The sequence below is a fragment of the Semicossyphus pulcher genome, unplaced genomic scaffold (assembly GCF_022749685.1).
Source record: "Semicossyphus pulcher isolate SPU_LCO1_2020_fin unplaced genomic scaffold, fSemPul1.0.p SCAF_15, whole genome shotgun sequence".
NCBI classification, from domain to species: Eukaryota; Metazoa; Chordata; class Actinopteri; order Labriformes; family Labridae; genus Semicossyphus; species Semicossyphus pulcher.
This window is the reverse complement of record NW_027211659.1, coordinates 21,780,875-21,805,761: the sequence shown is the minus strand read 5'-3', so window position 1 is coordinate 21,805,761 and position 24,887 is coordinate 21,780,875. Positions and strand designations below refer to the sequence as shown.

Below are 24,887 nucleotides of genomic sequence, written 5' to 3'. Positions count from 1 at the left end.
GAAGACAGAGAGTCAGACAACAATTTGTTATACAGCGAGAAATTCGAAATGGACTGATTCTCCCCAGAGAGGTGGTAAATATTTTGTGATAATTTTCTTTTTCAGCTAGGTAATATTATCCTCTGTGCCCTTATCTGTTAAATCACATGACCTATAGCAGCTTGATGAGTTTACGCTGATTTAAACTAAGTATTAAGTCTTATTCATGTGCAGTATGCCAAAAGATATCGTACTGATTCAGAAAAAATCTCCAGTGTGCATCGGACCAGTATACCTCGTCCACTGTATCCCACAATGCAAAGCGCCGACACGTCACCACGGCAGTTGGAATAGCAGACGGCAGCAGAAGAGCAGAAGGGGGCGCTATAGTTAAAGAAGCAGCTTTTTGCTATTGGCAGGTTTCCGTTTTCTTCCCTGTTTCCAAAACTGGAAGCTGGCGGCTGGCTGCATACTGCAAAATACATTTGGACCGACCACCGACCGCAGTATGCAGTAGTCTATGTAGTATATAGTATGTAGTATATAGTGTCCGATTTCGAACACAGCAAAAGACTAAATACACTGGGGAGGTGAGGCTAATCAGACACAGGTGAGACAATCAAGAGGCAGGTGAAAACAAATAAGGGCAGGGCACATGATCAAAGAAGCGGGAAAACACTCAAAAGCAGGAAGTGGAACATCACTGGAGCTGTGTCCCAAGCCAGGGGCTGCAGCCTTCGAAGGGGCTGTCCCAATTCGAAGGCTCCTTCAGATGCGATCCGACAAATGCGTCCTCCGTTTCCTGGGCCATGAAGGATCCATTGGGTGCATCCTTCGCGGCCCACCATATCCCGAGATGCATTGCGTGCCAATTCAAACGAAATAGTGGACTTTTAAACTGCGGAGAAATACATTTTAAAATGTGAAAGTATACGGTTTCAACTCAAATAACTAGCGTTACACATGTTTAAGAAAACGAAAGGGCAACAAATTATCTTTAAAATAATAGGTTAACTTACTCAACGTTAGTTATGCTAGCTAGTTAGCCCGCTAGTTACTTAAGGGTAGACCAGACCGTCTCATTCATCCATTTAAAGATGCATCCTGAATGGAGCATCCTCCGTGGACTGCCTCCTTCAAAGGCTGCAACTCATGGATTGAGATACAGCTAAGGCGGCAAAATAAATCAGGAAATGGTCTAAACCCATTATTCTCAACTAGTGGATTGGGAACCAAAAGTGGGTCGCAGAGCCGCTTTCAGTGGGTCAGTAGGTTAAAAAAAAAAAGTCTATGCTGCTTTTATTTTGAAGGACATGAGTTTCCTATGATGTGTGTGCAGTAGAAGTGTTGTTTATTCACACTCCATTATTCCACTGATTGTGTAATCGCAGCTACAGTTACATTTATATTTGTGCAACTTGATGAGCCCTAGAGTAGTTGCTTTTATGTTGCTCCGTTGAAAAAAGTAATGTCATGAATTGTAGAGGAAACATTTTCCTCTTATGCACTGCCACTGCTGGTCTTTTTTTTTGACTTACACTGCTGTGTTTTGTGATGTTGACATACTACAATGTTTCATTCCGTCTCAGGTCCAAACTGCACCATTTTTCATTAAATAAATTTGAGTGGTTAAAGAATTTCAGAAATTCAGGTCGCAATTTGTCGTTAAGGAGGCAGTGGTGGGTCCTGACGCGAGACCTGTTGAGAAACATTGATCTAAACAACGAAACACAAATTAATTACAAAACTTAACAAGACAAATCATGACAGGAGCACGGAATAGCTTAAATACAAAATTAAACAATACCAACTCATGACATCTATGTCCGATGTTGGACAAAATCCAATCGCTAATTTAACATTAACAAGTAATGTCCCATTCATCTTGAGTCCAGTCCATAATATGATCCATTTTACATTATCTACAGAATTATGAGGAAATTTCACACATGGCCTTGAAGTTGCAAACTGATGACACAGTTTCCCTGATCACAGGCATGCTGTAGTCACAAGTGATAAAATATAGACATTAGTTAGCCATGTGAGATTTGAATTTCTCTTGTAGAGGAGAGACATATGCTACTATACTATTGCATCCGTGTGTATTTTCATGTTATATATGAAAACCACAAAACTAGGTTAAACCCATGACAGGTTCGGGGTCAGTGCTTCTCGGCCTGTAGGTTTCAGCTCTAATCAGAGGTGGTCTTGGAATGTAGACACAGTCACACATAGGAGCTTTAAGTTCTAAGAGCCAATTATTATTAAGGTCGACCTAACACATCACTTACATGTTAATCTAAATAACAGCAAAGATCCCACAGAGAGATATTTGCTGTTATTAAGGTATTAGGTGTAAAGAAAAAAGCTGATATACATACTTTAAAGTTGACTTTTTTAACACTGATTATGCATTTTGTTTTCATGAAAGTACTATCTACTCACCTCTTATACTAGCAAGTGGGAAATTTTGAACAAATAAGGGGATTAAGTGGCCCTGAACAGAGCATTAAGCATTAAAACTACCCACCGAGGGGGGATTATGAATGTCCAAGGCAGATCTCTGGAGTGGTGCAGGCCCGCTAATTAGACAGAAAATAGGCAGTACAGCTTTCAGGAACATCATGCACTTACCTCCTCTCTTGCAGGCTTGCTCACATATTAAAGCGTGTTCGTACAAAATAGACCCCAAAGGAGCCTTGAGCACCTGCGGTTTGGCCTTTTAGACTTCAGAGTTCATTTATTCCGGTTTTTTTAATGAATAAATAAATTCCTGTTTGCTTGCCGTGCTGAACACATACAGTATATTGATTGAATAAAAGTCAGGTTGGAGTGCTCCCTGGCATTGCCCTTCCTCCCTGCTCGCAGCAGCGAGCACTATGGGCAGCGAGCCATGTTGAATGATCATGCATGCAAAATTAAAGACACTCGTCAGTCAGCTCGAGTGCATCAATGTGACAAAAGGGTTACTTTTGAAATGAGTCAAACTATAAAATCAGAATGCACGCCAAATAACATCTGTCGTCATAGTTAGTTCTTATCATGCTGATTTATGTCCAAGTGTTTTGAAAAGTTTTGTTTAATTCGTTATTTGATGCCATAAAAAGGGGTGTAACGCCATAACTGACAGCTCTGTTGACAAATACACAAGAAGCAGCCAATCTGTTCCAGAATAGCAGAGTAGAGGAGGAACGGCAAGAGGAGATGTAACTAACACTAACACTACAGTTGTTGAACTGTCCATAACCATGAATATCAACACAAAAAGCTGCCCTGCTGCCCTGCTTTCCCACTTTGTCTGTAAATTAAATGTGTGTTTTGGATAGCGGAAGGTGCTGTATGTCAGATCTGTGGCTTCACTTTTATACAATTAAAGATGGTTGAGACAGATCGTCCACTTTATTTATTTATTTTTTTAAAGATTTATTTTTGGGCTTTTGCCTTTATTTATAGGACAGCTGAAGAGAGACAGGAAATATGGGGAGTAGAGAGTGGGGGATGACATGCACCAAATGATCTGCAGACCGGTAGTCCTGCGATCAGTGCGTCAAGGACTGTAGCCTCTGTACATGGGGTGCCTGCTCTACCAACTGAGCTAAACCAGCACCCCATTGTCCATCTTTATACAGTCATTGATGTGTACTCAGTGGAAATAGGGTGTGTTCCATTAAGTTTGACTGTATGGTGTCAATAGAAACATGTTACATGTTGACAATATGAAACACGAAATAAAAAAGTCACCCGAATATTAGAAGGCCCCCTCTGTACCACAATATGCAGTGATTTAGTTGACAAAAAATAAAGTTGCAGTTTTCCCTATAAAGTCTCTAAAGTCTTACTTTTGCTCCTTTTGAAGCAGATCCACCATTTCCTCACTGAGCTTCCAACAATATATGCACAAACCAACAAGTCTGTTGGTGCAGGTTACTCAACATTTGGTATACATTTTGTTTGCTTTATTTCTAAAGATCTGAAATTATATTAATATTTAAATATCTATAAGAATATCCTCTTTAATATAATAGTGTTCTTTTCTGTTACAGATTTGGATAACTTATGACTTCATGGTTTGTTACTGAAAATAAGCAGATTTTTTTTTTTTTACATTATCTCAATTACCTGCTGCAAGTTATCATTCTTCCTCAGGAAGTTAACTCATATGCTGTGAAATGTCAGTAATGTAGGCAAGAGCCCAAATACAAACCGATTCTTTGTAGTCTGAAGATGCATTCATGTTATTGACCCTTTGACATTTATGTGTGTACGCATGTGATTTCTTCCTCACTTTATTTATCTGATATCCTAATTTTCTCCTCAAAGAACAGAACAGTATTAAACATCATTAATGGTTCTCATTCATTCAGCATATAACTACATTATTTTGCCACATCAAACTGTAGTGTATCTCTTTATGCAGATGACACTGTGTTATATGCTACTGGCTCTTCTTCAGTTGCTCCATTGCAAATATACAGTCTGCATTTGATACATTTCAGATCACTCTCATCAAACATAAGGTTGTACTTAATTCTGCAAAACTAAATGTATACACTACTATTCTCTAGTTCAAAAAGTACCGCCCATATCCAAACCTTTCAGGGTTCTGAAGTTGTAACAGTTGTATGTTACAAATGCTTTGGGGCTTTGGTTGAATCACAGACTCACCTTAAACCTTTGTGGAACATCTATTCGGCTACTTAAGGTTAAAGTTGGGTTGTTTCTTGTTTCTCTTTTGCTACAATTGTGTCTACGCTAATGGTTAATGAATAACATGTTTCTCCCTCCATGTTAAAGCCTCTCGACTTTGTGTATCACAATGCACTGTGCTTCATCACAGGACATTCATTTCTCACCCACCATTGCATCTTATATAAAAAAGGTGGGATGGTCCTACTTAAACATACGGTAGCAGCAGTGTACTGTTGTTTTTTTAAATTTAGTCCATTGCAACCTCTGCTGTCTGGTTATATTTAAACACAGTTCTTACAATGTCAGGACACAGGACATTCTAAGATGAGCTGTACCTCTTGTTCACACTGAACTTGGAAATCTAGGTTCAATTACTTTCCTGCATACAAATGGAATGAGCTCCAAAAGACGATGAAGTTACACTCTCTAACTTCCCCTGAACATTTTAAAGGTTGTAACTTTTAAAACTGTATATGTTTATTTATTTGTATACAGGTTCTTCTTGAAAAGGCATCCTGATATTAATGAGACAACCTGTTTTAGATAAAGAAACTTTAACTTTCTGTTAAATGTTGTCTGACCAGCTCACAAGAATCTTCCAGTTTATTGGACACTGCTTTAAGTGACAAAAAGAAATATGTAACATGGAGTAAAGTGAGGAGTCTGATGCCCCGTCAGGCTCTTGATTTCTTGGAAAAAGCATGCAGGCACACTCTCGGTTTGGCTCAGTTTGTCGACTCTCCAGATGGGTTCGAGTTCTTGTGTAGCTCCAGAGAGTCATCTTACCCCGTGTGTGTACGTGAGCGAGAAGACAATCAAGAAAGAGGACATAGTAAGAAAGAGAGCGAGCCTCTGGGTGATGGTTTCCAGCACAGAGCGAAGTACAGGGACAGCATATGTGTATGTGTGAGTGTGTTTGTGGGCAGTCATGTGTTATGCACTCAGACTGGTACCATCTGCCCTGTATCACAGGTCTGCCCTCTCCTCTTTAGACTCTTTAATACCTCCTCATCTTGCTCATACTACCTTCTACTCTTTGTTGTGGTTCCTTTTAATGAAACTACAGGTCAGACTGAAGCTGCTCTTTTTCACATTAGTGATTCTGTAAGCATCGAAAGATAGGCTTGGAAGTTATTTGTAACTTGTGTTTAAATATTCATTAGTGCCTGGCCAAATGCAGCGTCATTACAGGTCTGCCATTGTGGAGCAGTGAGCTCTAATCATACCGAATATAAGACAAAACAGCCAAAAAGGGCCGCCACTCAAGGATGTGACAAGAGACACCGAGACGGAGGGGAGAGAAATATTAATGTGTCACAGAGAAATCAGAATGTGAGAGGAAAGGGAGTCCAGGAGAAAAGATTGGGAAGGGGACAAAGACAAAGAACGGAGAAGCGAGAAAAAGGAGGGTGGATGATGAAAGCCCTGTAGTTCAGACGAACTCCCAGCTTGGCCTCATATCTCCTGTTACCATGGTGATTTAACTGCCGATATGCTGTCCCCTGAGACTGAAAACACAGAGGAAGAGAGCCAGAGAGAGAGACAGTAACACAAGGACAAGCAGAAGGGTAAAATAACAGCGCAGGTGTGGCAGACAGGGACTGCACTGCAATGAATGTACAATCACCTCCATCCCATTCAAACCTTCATGAATCTAGCTAAGCTCAACGGAGCCTTCAGAAAGTTGTGATGAAATGTTTACAGAACAGCATATAGTTGTGTATAGTCTCAGAAGGCCCCTCCTAGCATCCAAAGCTATTCATTCTAGTTCATACAACTGGCAGTTTCAAGTAATCTGATCTGAATCTGATATAGAGAACGACATCACTGGGACTTTTTACTGTGTGTATCACTCCGCCTCAGCCAGGTGTTCTGATTATTGTTAATTAACACTACAGCAGACTGTCTTTGTTGTTCAAGCTAGTACCTATGAATCACATGCACCAGTGCATGATTGCAAATGAAATTGACACATTCAGATACTTATAGCTAATACAAATTAGCTGCTCTTCTGAAACAAAATGATAATGAAAATGAAAGCAAACACAGAGTACTATGAGTGCGCCAAAATGTTTGTGTTGCTCGGCGTTAGTCCAGTCCCAGTCAAGTCGTAATTAGTTGGGTTGGTGGAGCCAACTGAATGAATCAATAAACCAAGAATAATAACCACTTGTTGAGTTTACTTTTATATGCTGCTTGTAACTTGTTGTATAAAAGCATTATCACACTTGGGGTGGTGATGGGATAAATATCAGCACGCTGGCATCACTCAGCCTGCAGCGGTGCTGACATTCAGTACATCACTCTCCCTCATGTGACATAGCCTAAATCTTTAAAGGCCATTTTAACAAGAGACATCTGTAAACACTGTCACATTTTTTTACCCCCAGCTCAACACCGCTGGGTTAAGATAAGATAAACCTTTTTTGTCAGAATATAACGAAATTGCGAGTGCCCCTACCAGCAGTTCTTAAAGATACATGCACCCAATCATTCCCATTCCACAACACACACCAATCATATGATCTGTAATTCCTTCTGAGATAGAACAAGTTGAGCTGCTATGTTACCATTCTGTCAATGATCATGTAGATATTTCTGTTTCACATTATTAAACGGACGGTAAATGGATTGCACCTAATAGTGCCTTTCTAGTTTTCATCAAAGCGCTTTACACATTGGTTTGGGGTTCAATATCTTGCCCAAGGAAACTTTGGCATGCGGCCTTGTCTGGGCTGGGGATTGGACCAACAATCTTCTGATTAGTGGGCCACCTGTTCTAACTCCTGAGCAATTGCTTGTGTTTTTCTGTGCAAAAAATGTGACAGTTATATAGTCTTTTGTATTCAGCCATGGCTATATATAAAAAAGCTAATGAATCAGTTGTAACCTCTCTCTCTCTCTCTCTCTCTCTCTCTGTCTCTCTCCACAGCTGTATCATTCATGAGACACAGTGCGTCAGCCTTTGGATTTGCCGTGAGTCCCACCTCCTTTTCCTACTCCCCCCCATTTGATCAATTAGTCATAACTTTGGTGATTTATTAATGATTCCTGTTCCTCTATAGTGCAATTGGTTCTTTTGTCTCCAAGGTAACAGGGCAAAGAACAGGGACTGACCACAGAGCTCAGGGTGAATCTTCTAGTTTCACCAAAATAAAGCTTCTTATCACTCCTTATTATTGAGAGGAAGTGATTGAGAGTGTAATTAAGTAAAAAAAAAAAAAAGACTTAATCAAAGTGAAGTGAAAATTAAAGCATCCATAAAAGCGGTGAGGGAAACTTGATTAGCATAATGTGATTAAAATGTTATAAACCATAATCTGCCGTGTTAGCTATCTCTTTATTAAAGATTTGATTTTAATAAGCAAGTGCTCTGCTGTCGATGACGGTTTTATTAAAGCAGCAAGAAGACAATAAAGTGATAACCCAACACAAGGGGTCAGATCTCAGCAACTGATAATCAGCACTGTTAGCAAGTACTAAAATAAAGCTTGACATTTTTCTTTTAGATTAAGGGGTGCATTTTTGAGATTTGAAACTTAAATTATAACAATCCTGCAGTGATTTATGATTAAGCTTTAGGGAAGATATTACTTTCCTTCGTCTTCCTGAGACACGATAACTGACAAATACTGTACAAAGTCATTTTTAATGTTAATGATAAAGATAATTACAAGCCACACCTGGGGCAATATCATTTCTTGGCCATCCACCATATTTGAAAGCTGTTCCTGTTTGATTTGCAGCAGAGCAAACATTAAATGGATCTTCAAAAGTGCCCAATAAGATCAATAGGATCAATGCTCTGTTCAGTATTTTATGCAAGTATATTCTAATGCCCAGTTAATTACTATTATCATTATTACCACCCCACCCTTTCATATCGTCTGAAACCTTGTATCTCCGAAACCACTACTTTTCAGGAAGTGGGGGGAAAAAAACCTGTGTTTGTTAAATACTTAAACACTGCTTTGTCACATCTGTTATTGTGCCTGTGTCTAAAGTCAGTTGCCTGTATGTTTCAGTATATCTACAGACTCTGTATCGACAGATTTCTACCCGACAACATCATTGTGCATTTCATAAATCTTGTTTATTGTGTCTTTTATTCTCTATTGACAGTTATTGACAGTTGTATTGTTGTTGTGTTTGTTTTCATGTTATATCAAGTTGTACTAAGGTGTATGTCTTATTGCACTATTGGCCAATTAAGGCAAAATTCCCTTCAGGGACAAGAAAGTGTATATAACCTTATCTTAATAGTTCACTGTTTATCTTCACTGTTGTGATTTTTGCGTTTTATTTCCAACCCCACTGATAAGATTGTGATACTTGGGAGATACTGTCTGTCCCAACACATTTGATATGTTAGAGTGTTGTGGCACATGTAGATTTCAGAAGCATCCCAGCAGCATTGATATGGTTTCATGTGACATATTGATTTTTGTAAAATAAAATGTTTTGTGCAGTAGATCTAATACCAGACTCGAACACTGAGGTGATATGAACTTATTAGGTTCCCCTTTGAAAAACCTTCCTTTCTGTGTCGATAAAATGCTGCAGCTAATATAAAAAGTGAGATAGCCTCTTAAATAACTTGTTACTACAGACCCTCTTCTCTCTTGTGTTCCTGTTTCTGCTACAGTTTGATGCCACGCTGGACGTCATGTCATCATTCATTGTCATTTGGCGTTACAGCAATGCAGCAGCTGTGCACTCTGCACACAGAGAGTATATGTGAGTATAAAACAACCTGCTGAGTTTAATTAAAGTTTGATTAATGATCAATCTTTGCAGCGTGATGTGATGTGGGTAACTTTCCTTCTACTGCAGCAAAACAACACAGCTTGTGCATTTCACCGCCTCTCTACTATGCTCTTCTCTTGTTTTTATTTAGTCTGCTTATCCTCCCTGATCGTGAATTTTACAATGACACAAATGCAACATTTAATTCAAGTGGCACATTTAAATAAATGATGGCATTATTTTTAGTATTGTCAGTATTTTACTGGCTGGTTTCAGTAATGAAAAACTGTGCCACAACAAATGGTGATTAAAGTTTTATTGGTGGTAACATTTAGTCGAGATGAATAGATTTAGGAGGAAGGATGAATGGGGAAGAGGGGAAGAGATTCTTTAACTGTGTTTTTAGAGAGATTATACCGAGCCGAGGAAGCAGGGAAACTTAGTGCAGTGGATCTGTCTCTCAGGTGTTGTTACTCTACATGCAACTGGGAGAAGTGAGGAGAAAGAGATGGAAAAAATACAGTTAGATGACACAGATAAAAAGCCTAGCAGGGTTTTGGTCCTCCAGGGGCCTCCACAAAAGCTCCAATGCCCCTGAGCTTAGGTTATCCAAGTCTGTGAACTCCACTGGAGGGATGAAGCCCATACTTTACAAACATAGTTCCTCATTCCGTGCTGCTGAACACAGTGGTTTATAATCTGTCATACTGTGGGTGTTCGGTTAAGACCCGGTGACTGAAAAAGAACAGGTAGAGGTTGTTTTTCAAGGTTCAGATATTGCATTGCTGTGCCTTCTTGCCCACGCTCTAATCTTTATTTGTTAAGTAGATGAAAAACTTCAACTTTCAGCTGATGGGGTACAGTCATATTTTTGGCTTGGGGACATTAAGCCCTGTCTGATAAGTCTCTGACACACAGCTCGAAAGATCAAATCATTTCATTTCTTCATTTGAAAGTGGAAGGGAGTCAAACAGATAAACTGAACAATGTCACTCCCTGCATGTCATTGTGCAAACTCAAGCCTGTTAGTGCATCAGGTTTGAAAGCTGCTGCAGAACAACTGGGTTCATGAAGTGTCTCTCAGGTTGCACAGAGCCTAGCGCTTACAAAAGCACCTCTGCATAGCTCAGAGCTGTTGCAGAATAAAGACTTGAACATCCAGTTACACACACACACACACACACACACACACACACACACTGTCTGAATGTATGAAATCATTAGCACAGAAAATATCTCTATACTTTACATCCTTTCTACTTTACAGCCTACTCACTATGGATAATCCATACATGCACACACATGTATAGACACATATACACATATTTTATACACTGAAACATACCATAACAAAACATTGTGATTCCTATAACATCCCTCTGTCCAGTTTGTGCTGAAACAAAAAGGCAAAGGACCCAGATGCAGACTTTAGATTTATTTATTTATTGAAATCCCACAAGTAATAAATCCACGAGACACAAGGATTAGATGCAAGACAAACAACGAACTGACACTGAGACATGGAAACACAAAGACTAAAATAATCAAGGAGCAGGTGAAAACAATAAGGGCAGGGCACATAATCTAAGAAGCAGGAAACACACAAAGGCAGGAAGTGGAAGATCACGGGAGAGGTGACAAAATAAGGAAATTATATCTGAACACCGAAATGCAAATAAAAAACAGAACTAGACTTAACTAAATCATGACAGAAACACAGAATAAATTAAATACCAAACTAAACATGATAACTCATGAAACCCTCTGAATGAAACTAAACAATTACAGTTTGACGTGGGCGTGTTGGGCATGTTGGGCGTGTCCAACCGACTTGCTAGGTGCACAATCTGGGCGGGGCCGGCATATTTAATTTATTTCTTTCCACTGTGCCCCTGCACACACAGGTCACTGTACAATATATGTCGATGCACAGACTGATGTTTAAGCCACTGAAGCAATCCCACTGCCCAGCAGAAACGAACATTAAGAGAGGCCTGTGTACCTTTACACTCAAGGCACAGCAGTGTAACTAAAGTCACCAGACGGACAGGATCTTATGTTCATTAAAGTTCTGTGTGCTGACCATCAAAGAAAGGTCGGCTGGAGATGTTCATACTTGTTGTTGCTGCTGGATGACATGGCTGTATTCTCCAGTGCGTATGTGTAAGACACTGGACAGTGTATTAATATCTGTGGGCACAATTGTTATGGGCACGATAGTTATGTCTGAGGATTATAATAAATGTATCTCTTAGTTGCATGTGTGAGTGTGTCTGTTTCTGCGTGTATTAGAGAGGGAGCACACTTTAAAATGAGCGTGCATGATAGAGAGCTCGGTGTCTCAGCAGTTTTTGGCCCGTGCGTGGCTTGAGCAGGAATCTGCCTGAGAGGAAGCAGGTGTGTGTGTGGAGGCAGCAGTGCGCTTGACCACGTCTTCCAGGAACTTCTCACCAGATCGGTAACAAACTTTAAGCAGTATCATGATTTAAGGAGAGGAGGGAAACAAAAGCTTGCCGTCTTACAGTCCTCTGTCCTGTAAACAACGTTATTTTACTGTATTTGCAAATACATTGCTTTTTCCTTATGAGTAGAAGCGCTGCTGTGCGTCCCCGCATGACAAGCACCGACTCGTGTTGTGAACTCTGATGTATGACCATAATGCGCCCTTAAAATAGGAGAGACAGACTGCGCCATAGACTCTAGACTTTAGATCAGGTTTTTGTTGGTCTATGGAGCAGTCACTTTCTGCGTCATCAAGAATGCAATGCGCCACCCGTTTGCCTGAGCACACCTCATTTTAAGACCAACACGCCCATGGGCACTAACGTGGGCGCAAGATCATTTGCTATTAAAACAACGTGGGCGCTGGGTGTGAAAATGACAACTGGGTCGGGGGGGAAATAGCAATGACAGTTGCGCTGTGTACTTTGCACCGGGTGTACGATAGGGTCCAAAGACTTTTTGTAGCTTCGTACATTGAAGTTACTCTGCTAGTTTTTATTTTCGTGTCATTTCAAACTTCTGACCCACCACACATGGGAAATAGAAGACACGACTATTGTAAATATATATATATATGCATATTCCTGTAATACTGAACAAAAATGAAATAATAAAAATGCATGAACAAGACAGAATGAGGTTTCAGGTTGCAGTATGACTCACTGACAGAATAGACAGAGCAAAAAGAGTCACATAAATGGTGAATTGTTAACATCTGTTTTGGAAAAAGAGTGGGGTGGACCATTATTTAACCTGTATTGAAAAAATATTTATTAGCTATTTTTGTATTTGAGTACAGTTCCTTCCTAGTTTTGTTGCTGTAGGCTAAGAGTTTTATATGTTTTATAATAGAAATTGCATTATAAAGCTGACACATTAAGAATAGCAGTGACTCTATATTTAAAATTTTTTCTCTCTAAGACATTCTTGTTTTGAATTTTAAATTTACAACACTTACAAAGTTTCTTTTTCTCACCACCACCATAAAGGATAAACACCACTGCACCTGTCAGACAGTGCCTCTGTGCTGTAGTGAGATAGATGGGAGGCAGATATTATAATTCAGGCCCATGCAGCACAAATGTCAGAGGAAATGAATGATTGAGCAAAGCAGAGGTGATAAATAATTATATCTTCTTTCTATTGCTTCCAGAGCAACTGAGTGTGCATTAGCTTCCTGTAGCCCCAGCCCGTATAGACCCTCACTTCATTATCTCTTACATGTTTCCATAAATAATTATCATAAAGTGTCACCCTAAAGCAGCAATACATTTGTTATCTGAAGTCATGCTTAAAGAAGTACAGATTCAGTCATACAATGTCACTGCTGCAACATTATTTACGATGCACTGTGGCAGACACAGTGTTATGTGGCTCATTCTATCATTAGCCTAAAATAACTTCAATAGGCCGACACTAGCACTTCTGTAACATGAATGGTGCTAATAAAATAGGTCCTTTTTAAAGGTCTGGAATTTAGGCCGTGCTTTAAACCAGCAGTCGGGAGTTCTTCAAGGTTGAATTTTATATTTTCTGTTAAACTGTTCCTTTAACATTTAACAGGTAGTTGTAAAAAAAAAAAAAAAAACCTTACCCAGTTTTGAAAACTGCCGAAGGCTACTGCAAGAATTATTTAGAACATCTGGTTCCTGGATACTTTGAACATTGTTTGATTCCTCCCTGCAGAAGGAAATTTTTAAATAGTCCAGAGTCAAAAACAAGAAAGAGGAAACATAACAAGGAGAAAATGAGGCCGCTCTTTAAGAGCCTTTCTTTCTTCTTAGTTGAATTCTTTGAAATTCCTCATGGCAGCTTTAAAAGATCACTCTGACTGCAGATAACTCCTAACATCCTGCTCTCTGTCTGTTTGCGTGTCTGCAGAGCATGTGTCATCCTTGGGATTGTGTTCGCTCTCTCCTCTCTGTGCATCCTTGGAAAGGCCATCCACAATCTGGCTACAGGGATGCCTCCAGAAGTGGTAAGAACACACTCATATACACCAGCCCACACTTTGTTGGAATTTAGTTGATAGTGAACAATTTTTCGAGTAAGGATTTATGTCTGAAACTTACATCAAGTACCAACAGTTAAAGTGTCACAAGACTAGAATCTAGAACCTTCCTTGAAATCTTTAAAGTAATAATATTGAAGATTTTAATTTAAATAAATGTCTGTTAAGTCATTGTCTATTGCCAAATGAGGTAACACAATGGTGATTGAGCCTATGGCCCACATGAAAGCCTTTGCATTTGCAGTATTACAGACTGCATGTCTGTGGCGACTTTCACAGAAAAAATCACAAGCAGCACACAGTTAGTGACGCGTTTATTCATCACCCAGCAGAGGTTGGTCTGCCAGAGAGGGTAGGCTGAGCTAAGCGGCTGCCTTTCCGGTCTCTGCAAGTGTGGCGAGTAAACAGTAATCTACTATGGCTGAACAAACAAAGAAAAGATCGATGACTACAGATACAACTTCAAACATAAGTGAAAATCCAAAGAAAAAGAATGCAATTCGACGATGAAGGCAAACAGTCTAAAAAGGAAAGTGACCGCCAGCGAGGAAAATCAAGAGTTACAACCGGAGCTAACTGTGGACGTCACACATGCGACACTGTCTGGATATCTGGGAAGTGTGCTCCCACAATCACCGTTTATCGCCATAGGTGCCGCCAAAGAGAACGAAACTGAAATCTTCGAGCATAGCACTTTAAATCAGAAGCAGGTGGATACTTACTATGTTTTCACAGGCATAGGTCAAGCTTCAAGAATGGATCCTACACTTATCATAATGCAACTCAGACCCACCTTTATTTGACCCACCTCAACACTCCTACTGTCTACTGTACTTCTATAAAACTCAACTATTATTATTATACGACCATTTAGAAGCTCCTTCCTTGGAAAAGTAAACAAAAAATAGATCATACAATTGTTCTATTCTGCTGTGTAGTGATTCTTGTGACACGTCATCTCATTTCATGTCTGAAATCTGTACACTGCCACATGTAAGTGTTAGTGGTATGAAGCCCCCAGCAAACAGCCTCCAGGTCCTGTGTGTCCGTTTGAGTGGGGTCAAGTGCTACACCCAAACACACACACACACACACACACACACACACACACACACACACACACAGACACACACACACACACACAGAACAGAGGGCACACAGGGCAAAGTGAAGACTGGCTTCGGCTGGATTTACAGCCACACCATCTCCTTCTGGCAGGGTTTTGCGGAGGTGTAGTCGTGTTTGTGTGCTATCGAACAAATAGTCTTGAAAACTATCAAAAATAGAAGTTTTATTTCTCTGACACAAGGCTTTGTTCTCGCTTATGCTGCTCCCTCCCTTCATACACTCTCTATTTGCTTATTATGATTAACATAATATTGATTCTTATGGTGCTGTATTGCGCTTAATATTTGCTTTGATATTTATGATATTGATTATTGATGAGTTTTTCAGGGTTTGCCAATGTCATTACAGTGCAGCTGTTTAAATCTTACCTTGAGCTCGGGCAGTATTTTTTGAAAATACAGCAGAATTGTACTAAAAATATATATATCATGTGTTAAGTAAAAACCCAGGTGCAAGTGTGTGTGTGTTCATTGTATGAATAACTTGCCATACAGATACCATGCACACCAAGTTCCCCTCCATGTACTTCACACATGCACACACAAACACATACAAACTGGCAAAATGATAGACACCTTAGAGCCTGGAGTTTCACACGCGCTCAGTTCCAATCAATACATCCACATACAATGCACGTTCACACAGAGCAGCACACAAATACCCACACACTCCATTCATGGCAGCGAGGGAGGCATCTTTTTATAGCCCTCTGCTGTGGCTCTTTTGACGTCAGAGTTTTTGTCTCCCCCTGCACCTGACTTTTGTTTCTTTTTTTCTCTCCGACACAGACACGCACACACACTTTTCTTTTTAATGTCAACATCACCCTCCCCACCGTATGTCTCTCAGGAGGTGTTAAGACTATGAATAAGGTCCTAAAATAGTCTCATCTTTCTGTTGCTGGGGCACGGCCCAGCTATTCTATCGTCACAGTGTTTGGGGAGTGTCCACCGCATCCTTTCCAGTTCTCTGCTTTGAACCCTCCTGTTTGGTTTGTAAATGATTTAACCCTCACCATCTGTCAGTTTCACTAAGCACAGAGGAGGCCAGATTTTTACACTCCAAAAACACCTAGTTCCAGTCTGTGTTTCTTATAATGTAGTTTCACAGTGTTAAGTTCCACTGAAAGAAGATTTTGTTATGGAGCCCAGCACTCAAATCCCCAAAATATCTCTGCATCTTACTGTTGATGTTTTCTATCTCAGCTCAGTTTACACTTGAGTTTCAGAGCAGCAGTGAACTGACAGGAAATGTGAGACTGTTTGGGCCTTTAACAGAATCAGGGAGTGTATCTTAAAAGTACCCTCAGGAGTTTTACTGTTTACAGATATACAAGTGTTTATATACCTGAGGCCTAACAAATTGGTTGAATAAATTTAATTCCCAGTTATAAATTAAAAAAAATAGTGAAAAGCGGATTTATTTAAATATTTTCAGAGTTGGATTTGTTATATCCGAGTTTACATCTTCTAACAGTCTTCTTCTTCCTTGTCTTCTGTGGCATACCTTTCTTTGATTATTTATATAAAGTGTAATATGGTGAATATCGTCATAAGAAATTTAAAATGTGTGCTAGTACATGTGTTGTACATCCTTGTGCATGTGCACAATATACAAACAAACGCATAGGGCTAGTTTAAGGAAGAATACAAGTCTGCTTGCTTGTAGTTTACTCTAATAACCTTTACAAGAGTGTTTTTATGGCTCTGCTTAAACTATATTTTATTAAGTTAACAAGTTGTAGCTGGCTGTCCTATATTACACAGTGATTTAAGTCTAATGAATACATATTTTTTGACCATGGTTATTTTACTGATCATAAGATATCCATAAATAGTCGTTTTCAGCTCTTGTTAGTATCAAAGTTTGGCCACCAGGCTGTTTGTGCAGTCTGTATTTGTTTGGCCCAAAGTAGGCCTATAAAACAGACTACACAGATGTTAGCTTAAAGCTAGCTAGCAGCAGATGGACCGACCAAAGGCTATGCACAGTCTCCAACCTTTATCCCCCTTGAAGGTGTATGTTTATGCAGCAGATTCATAAAGCTCAGTGACCAGTAGGAATTTATGTAAAAGCTTATTTAAACTCACCCATAAATGATGTAGGCTACTGATAAAAGCTAGCTACAAGCTAACTAGAAGCACTGACATTTTTATCCACGTTTCTCTTTTTCATCTCGTTGTTTTAGGTTATATCTATGAAGATAATTCATAATACCTGGGGTAAAGGTGAATTTTTAATGGAAGTTGAGACAGTATCAACTTGCAGGGGAACTTCTTAGGTCTCAGTTAGTGATGACCCAGGAAATTTAGCCTGCATTAGCTCAGTCTTGACTTTATATGCATCAGATGTTGAAAAACCATGCCTTAATTCTTTGATTCCCCTCGATTTATGTCTCTCAACGCTGAAACAGTAAAGCATTAAAAACAATGAAGCACTAAACAAATTGTTTAGGAAGTTACTCACACATAGCCAAAGATAACAAAAGGATAACTAGGCTAACTATGACATTAGCAATGTGAGAAACAATGGATCAGAGTAGATAAAGGTAAAGAAAACTTTCTATTTGTTTGGATAAAATAAATTGCCTGAGAAGGATGATTGTAAAAGCAAACCAAGTGTGTGTCTTCATCATTTTTAAGCGCATGCTTTACGGTGTAAATATTGACTCACTGTCGACTCTTTGACCACAAATGAAAAGAGATAAAGCCAGGAGACTGGCGCTAGCACCGACGCAGGTTGAAGGCATGCAGCTATTCTGCAGACTGCGTTTGATGCTCCAGTGCCATTATGTTAATGGAAACTCTGGGTGTTAGGTCTCAGAGGAGCTTCCTGACACCAGCAAGAGCCTATTACCACCGCCTGTCTCTTTGACATTTTCCCTCTTTTCTCTTCACCATCTCTTTCACTTCTTATTCTTTCAGTAGGCGCTCCAACATTTTCTGTCTCACCTGGCTCTGCTTCTCTTTTATATTCAATTAAAAGATTCCTGCATCGAAACGCACGCTATACCAAGGTGTCTCTTTGTAACAAACTTTCGAGCAGCCCTTTCATATCAATATATGTGTTTGGCCTCTATTGAATGTTGTGTAAGAAAAGGGCAAATATAGATTCTGTATAGTCATGCTGTGGATTATTTCTGGCTACATCTGATTGATCAGTTTGTGTAAGAGTGACCGAAACTGTCTGGCTCTGTCTTTGTCACTGGCTGAATATAAAGGATAGGTTCATATCATTCTCTGTCTCATTTATCTATGTTCTGTCTACTTCCACCGACTCATTATCTTTCTCCATTCTTCTTCTGTCCTATCCATCCATATCATACCCTTATCTCGCCTCTGTTTCATCTTTACACCCTGTCTCTCTCTTTCCCTAACCTCTCCCCACAAGCTCACCTGTCTCCCTCCATTACCATGACTCTGTTCACTGCTTTGTTGTGTTCACACTCTCATATTTGTCATTCATAGCCCACCTCTCTCTTTGTATCCACCTTTCGGCTATTGTGGCAGAAACAAGCTCTTTCACTCAAGTCTTCATCAAACAGCAGTCAGGGATGGTTTATCGTACCAGCAGTGATCTGTTTATGTGCTCTCTTCGGATGTGTTTGCTGTGCAGCTTGTGCGGTTGAAGGAGCCAGAGAGAAATAATGGGAAATGAAAGTTTCAGAAGAGGGGGAGTTAAAGTCTGCAGTCAGAATTGGATGTTTCTGGATGGCATCGTCTTGTGTCCTCTTCTGAAAGATTTCCCTGTCCTTGTGTAGATTCACTAGCAGCAACACTGTGCATACTGTAAATTGTTGCTACCTTGGAGAATAAGGCAGTAAAATAACATGGAGTGGACAGAGAGGGTGAGTAAAATCAGGAATCCTGATTCCTATCACGTCCTGGGGCAGGTGCTCTCATGGCAGGCTGTCTGTGTCGAGTGCCTGATTAAACGTGGAGACCTGAGATTGGCCCCTGCTCTGGATGCAGAGAGGACAATACACACTGATGCAAGAAATACATACATAAAGCACATGCATGCAGTGACACACCTACAGCAAACTTGGTCAGATCTCACATGTTGATCTCAGTAATTACCACCAACAAATAATCTAAAAAAGGAATATTTGAGAAGAACTAAAAGGGGTCACTTTCTGGTCTGTCTTGCCTTTTGAAGAAATACAATACATGTGCAACATGGAGGGACAATAAAGTATTACATAATAGGATAGAGCACCATTAAGAAGACAGAATATCTGTGCAAACCGAGATATTGAATACAAGCAGCAGGCAGCCATAAGGGATAGGTTATCACGAGAAAAGAAATGCAAAAAGTCAAACTGCGATGTTGTCAGCTCCCTGAAATTAAATCTTGTGCACTTTTCTAGAACATCCATGGTTCCATCCATCCATCCATCCACCCTTTTCTTTTGCATCTACACAATTCAAGGAAATGGGAATAAAAGGGTGCCAGGGATTTAAAGCTGATGCTCAAGTAGGAGTTGAAACTATAAGGTTGTGCATATTGGTTTACGCGTTTGTCATAGAGAGAAACACAAATGTAAACAAGGTAAATAACTGCATAACACAAAATATCTTTTTTATGTAAAAGTAAAAACTTGTTCAACTCTACAGCTGTCTTTGATGGAACCAAATGATGATTTATGAGGGTTAGAAATCTGGAGAGATCTGGATTTCTTTTATGCAGATATAGTAGGAAACTTGTAATAGAAGGGAAAGTGTTGCTAATAATGTCATGTGATGGCTCCATGTGACCTGAAATCTGAAACACTAGGACTCTGAAGCCATCTTTTATGTTATTTCTTCTATCAGTCTGTCAAATATCTGTGTGGGATTAGGCCTAATATACTTGTTTGTGGGAGTGGAGGCCCTCATAAACCAGCATTTCTTTATATGCTTTATACGTAGGTTATGAATACCTACAGTTAGAAAAGAAAAAAATTCTCTCATTCTTATTGCATTCGTTTCTCTTGTTCTCTCCCTACCCCCTGTTGGGCCAATTAAATCTGAAAAAGAGACACTCTTGGGTCAAGTCTAGGTTTTTGCTGAGTCTGTGAGACTGAAGTTGAAAACACTGGACCTCTACATCACTTAGAGGCGTCATCTGTATGACCTTGTGTTGATGCACCAAGTCAAGCATGTATATATATTATTAATGGCTGAGCTTACGAAAGCTTTGTGGGTCATTCTGTCTGCAGGCTAATGCTTTCAGTGTCTGCTTTACAGACACCATGTGGACTTTACTTGTCTTCTACTTGTATTCTTTATCTCTATCTTTTCTATTTTTATTTACACATGGTTTACCACAACCTTTAATAGCTCGCTTTTAATATTCTTTTTTTCTGTCTTCTTCTAGGATGACTTCCTGTACAGTGTGTCTATAGTGAGCGGGTTCACTTGCTCTCTGCTGGCCGTGGCCAAGTTCTGGCTGGGGAGAGTGCTGACTAGCCGGGCACTTATCACTGATGGTAGGGTACACACACACACACACACACACACACACACACACACACACACACACACGCACACACAAACACACAATGAATCAGAAATACTTTATTAATCCCTGGGGGGAAATTCAGGACAAACATACACACACTTAGGCCTAGTTAAATATAAACAAATGAGTACCACAAAAAAATCAAAACAAAAAAGTGTTCTTTACAGTGCCCACATATGGCAAAAAAACATAAATTAGTCTCTCTTAGCACTGATAAATGGAACAAATAGTTGCTTTATTTTAGCTGCTCATTAGCCACTTCTTTGGCCCATTATAATCACTTTCTGTGTCTCCTTCCTGCTAGGGCAAACTTGTTCAACCAAAACACTTTCAGAGCTGATACACTTTCTATAGCTTGTTTGCTTTTCAGGGACAAAATCACAGAGATTATTTTTCATGCACTGAATAGAGGGAGATTGGTGGGAGGTATAAAACTGTATATAAACAACTATATGGTTCTCAACTAGGAAAAAAATCAAATGTAGATGAAAGCATTTTATTTCATATTATAGAGTAAATGGCTACATTTATATTTATCCAGAGCGCTTTACTGTGTTGCAACCAATCCACCCATTAATGCACAAACTACACAATGATGGCAGCAAGCTACCACTGCTGGCTTGAGCATTTGGAGCAATTAGGTGTTCAGCTTCCTCAGACACTTGGACATGTGGACAGGAGTCAGAGGGGATTTAATAGCAATTCCTATCATCTGCAAAGGCACAGATCTATTCCCTGAGCCACAGCAGCCCCTGTGTGTAACTAAACTAACACAACTCAAATGAGAGTTTTTAAAACAAACACACACTTTTGAATATATATAAAGCTGATATTAAAACATTTCTTATGTAGAAACTGTGGCAGAATTGTTCAGACCCATTTCTTAAGTTAAATTAGCAATATTACAGTGTAAAAGTACAGTATTATCTGACAAATGCACTTAAAGTATCAAAAGTAAAAGGATTCTTTTACTTTAAATGCAGTATAATTATAACGGATGCATTTCTGTGGTTTAGCTGATATAGAGGGAGTTAATTTTATTGTATAATGTGCTGGTTGGTTTAATTTTCTCCATAACAATACATCATATTTTATATGCCCAATAATCTGCAATGTAACTAGAGTGGCTATAAATGTCAAACAAATGTGCTGGAGTTAAAAGTAAAACATTTCCCTATAAAATGAAGTGAAGAAGAAGAATAAAGCACCATAAACACTTGACTAACCCTTCCATAACCCCACATAACATGTAAAAGTCCATGATTAAGGTTCAGTCACAATAATACACAACACAAAACAGGCATGATGACCGAAATGAGACTGAAGCATTAACGCAAAACCACAAAACACTGTGATTATTTCTGTGTGGGAGAAAGTTGCCTACACAACTGAACGAAGAAAACTAACAGGTCATGACCCCAACCCCCCCCTGGTTGTTCATAGACACATGCACGTGCAAAATTCTCAGCACACACATACACAAATGCACACTGCACACTGATATCCCCAGGTCTCAGAACGCACAGGGCATCAATCCAATAAACCTGAGGTTGCTGTTCTTGGAGCTTGAATTTATTTCCCTCAAGACTATACACTTACTGCAGGCGAGACAATAACCCAGTGTGCTGGCTTTCACGCAAGGAGAAATGTAATTATAAAATAACATCAGCAGGTATACAGGGTAGCTCAAATACAGGGGGTGTAGTTAACAATTACCAAGGCTATAAACTGAGAGTTAAAAATAAAAACTACTACTCAATGTTTTTCATCTGCCACCTTCTGTGGTAAAAGGTCTGTTTGAAGGAATCGCACATTTTGGGTAATGTTTAATTTCTTTCCTGCCAATATTTTCATGAAAGGATCGATACCACTCTCATTTCTGTTTGGTACATATTAGCCAAAACAGTCGGCTTGTTAGCTTATCGAAGCATACAGACTAGATAAAGGCTGAAACAAATAGTTTGGTTCTTACGAAAAGTGAAACACTCACCTTTAAATTACAGGAAATCACTGCATCCGGCCAAGCCATAGTCCAGGAAATATACCCCTTAAACAACACTTTGAGGTATAACTCAATAAATAGTGTTCTATAGAGGTGAGAAAGTGAATTCACTAATACGTCAATTTTGACTACTCCTTTGGTACCACTAAAAACATGTAAAAATAAACATGTATAAAGCTATTAATGGGTCATTATCAGTAGTAAAGCGTATTTAAGCTAAAGCCACTACTGAAATACTCATAAACAGACTTGACATTTCCCTATTTCTGTGTTTTTCAGGCTTTAACTCTCTGGTCGGTGCTATTATGGGATTTTCTATTCTGATCAGTGCGGAAGTCTTCAAGCACGAACCTGAAGTCTGGTTTCTGGACGGGACCATCGGAGTTCTCATTGGATTAATCATTTTGGCATATGGCGTCAAGTATGTGATAATGTCGACATTTCCTTGACCTAATGATTTCAAACATTTTATCATTTCTATTCAATCCAGTAAAGCACCACCAATATTCTGTTAATGCAAGATATGCGTGTCAGCTTAATTTTTGCATGTTTCAATAAGACCCTGTTTCTGTCTCCACAGACTCCTGAAAGATATGGTGCCCCGTGTGAGGCAGACCAGGAACTACGAACGCTTTGAGTGAGACACTCAGAGCGGGTTTACACACACATCCACACACCTGACTGCCTCCTACCCTCTGCCCTCGTCCTCTCTGTCTTTAAAATTCACATTTCACCTGCATATCACTGAACACATAGACCCTACACACCAAGGTTCTCAGACACAGAAATATACATATAAATACATGTGCTGTATATATTGTACATAGTACATGCATACATTCAGACAGAAACAAACACACATGCCAGCACGCACAAACACAGACGACTGAGAAACTCTAAGGGAAGAGGACATAATTGAAGACCACCCCCTGAAAGGTTTTTCTGCTCCTTTTCACTTTTTGTCCATCAAAGCACTTTAAAAATCAAACCCTTGATTAGGAAAAGTGCTATGAACTGTCAGACAAACCAGGACATACAATAGCTGCTGCTTAGATTACACCATTACATGCAGTTTTTAAACTGCGAGAGACTACAGCTAGATGATTTGTGGAAAATGGTGTACATTTTACTTAAATGTGTCACATTACATACTTAGCTTAGAAAAAGGTATAAGATTAGATCTTTAAGATTTGTTTTTCTCTTCCAATTGTACATTTATTAAAGTAACTCCAAATCTTAAAAAGTATATTACAAGTACAGGTGTGCCTTTTCCAAAACAGACAGAAAGGTCCTCACTAGCCTATTCCCTTGAAATTTTCCACGACACATCCATATTTAAGAGAGATCATTTAGCTAATACTGAGTCAATAAACAGTGCTTTTTACAAAAGGTGAAAGGCCTCAATCAGCCTCAATAAAGAAACTCTACAACTAAAAACAGAGGACAGAAGACACTGAGGACATTTGACATATAGTGGCTATAAAACTAAGTGCACAGTTTATATTACATTGCATAGCCTACTGTATATGGCTTATCCAAGCACAAATTAGCAACGTTCCTTCATTCCCTGGTGTTTGTAGCTGACAATTAAGCACAGTTCTCATTTTGACTCAGCGGGTAATTTAAACCTAAGAAATAATTTGAGAATATTAAGCCTGTCTTAATAGTTGTATCTGACTTTACATGTGTTTTTTTGCCATATATTGCACATATCTTTTTGATATGTTTACAAACACACATACAAACACTTTTTGTGATATCCCTTCAGAATCTTTTGTTTTGTACTTGAAACTTTGTATGACAAAGTAAAGTTTGAGCAGGCTGAAGCTAACAGCTTCACAACAGTAATACAATCTAGGTTTATATAAGGGGAAGATGGAGAAAAGAACATCAGTATTTATTTTGTGTTTTTGTTGTCAAACCTTTTCAGGCTTCAGGTAATGAATAGATGTAAAGGCACTAAACTCTGCAGGGTAGCTCCCTGTGCAATTTGCTATGATTCTATAATTTATCATTGTCAAGACGTTGTGCTGCCTCAAGTTGGTATAAATCTTAGCACAATAGATACTATTTTGTCAATATTTCTCTTATTTTGACTGCAATGTTCACAAACCTTAGATGAAACCGAGCACAATTGAAAAGATAAAGCAGCCTATGGAAAGATCATTTGAATTGTATATCATTTGTTCTGCATGTATCCCATTGTGACCTTTCAGCATTATGTGCAATGAACAGAATGTAAATATAAACCACAAACTCTGTAAATATGTTTATTACAATGTTTGGGTGCATTAGTTACGAAAAGTCACAAATATAGTCATAGTACTT

At 39.2% G+C, this 24,887-nt stretch overlaps 1 protein-coding gene across 1 annotated transcript in view; it reads left to right on the top strand.

The window, feature by feature from the left end:
* tmem163a (transmembrane protein 163a) overlaps positions 1 to 24,512 on the top strand; it is a 73,986-nt gene extending 49,474 nt beyond the window's left edge. Inside the window, exons 2-7 of the mRNA XM_069663333.1 lie at positions 7,601 to 7,644; positions 9,314 to 9,405; positions 13,798 to 13,894; positions 20,414 to 20,525; positions 22,839 to 22,980; positions 23,140 to 24,512. Coding sequence (XP_069519434.1) covers positions 7,601 to 7,644; positions 9,314 to 9,405; positions 13,798 to 13,894; positions 20,414 to 20,525; positions 22,839 to 22,980; positions 23,140 to 23,200 — 548 coding nt within the window. The 3' untranslated portion in view covers positions 23,201 to 24,512. The remainder of the gene's footprint in view (positions 1 to 7,600; positions 7,645 to 9,313; positions 9,406 to 13,797; positions 13,895 to 20,413; positions 20,526 to 22,838; positions 22,981 to 23,139) is intronic.
* Positions 24,513 to 24,887: the final 375 nt, after the last annotated feature.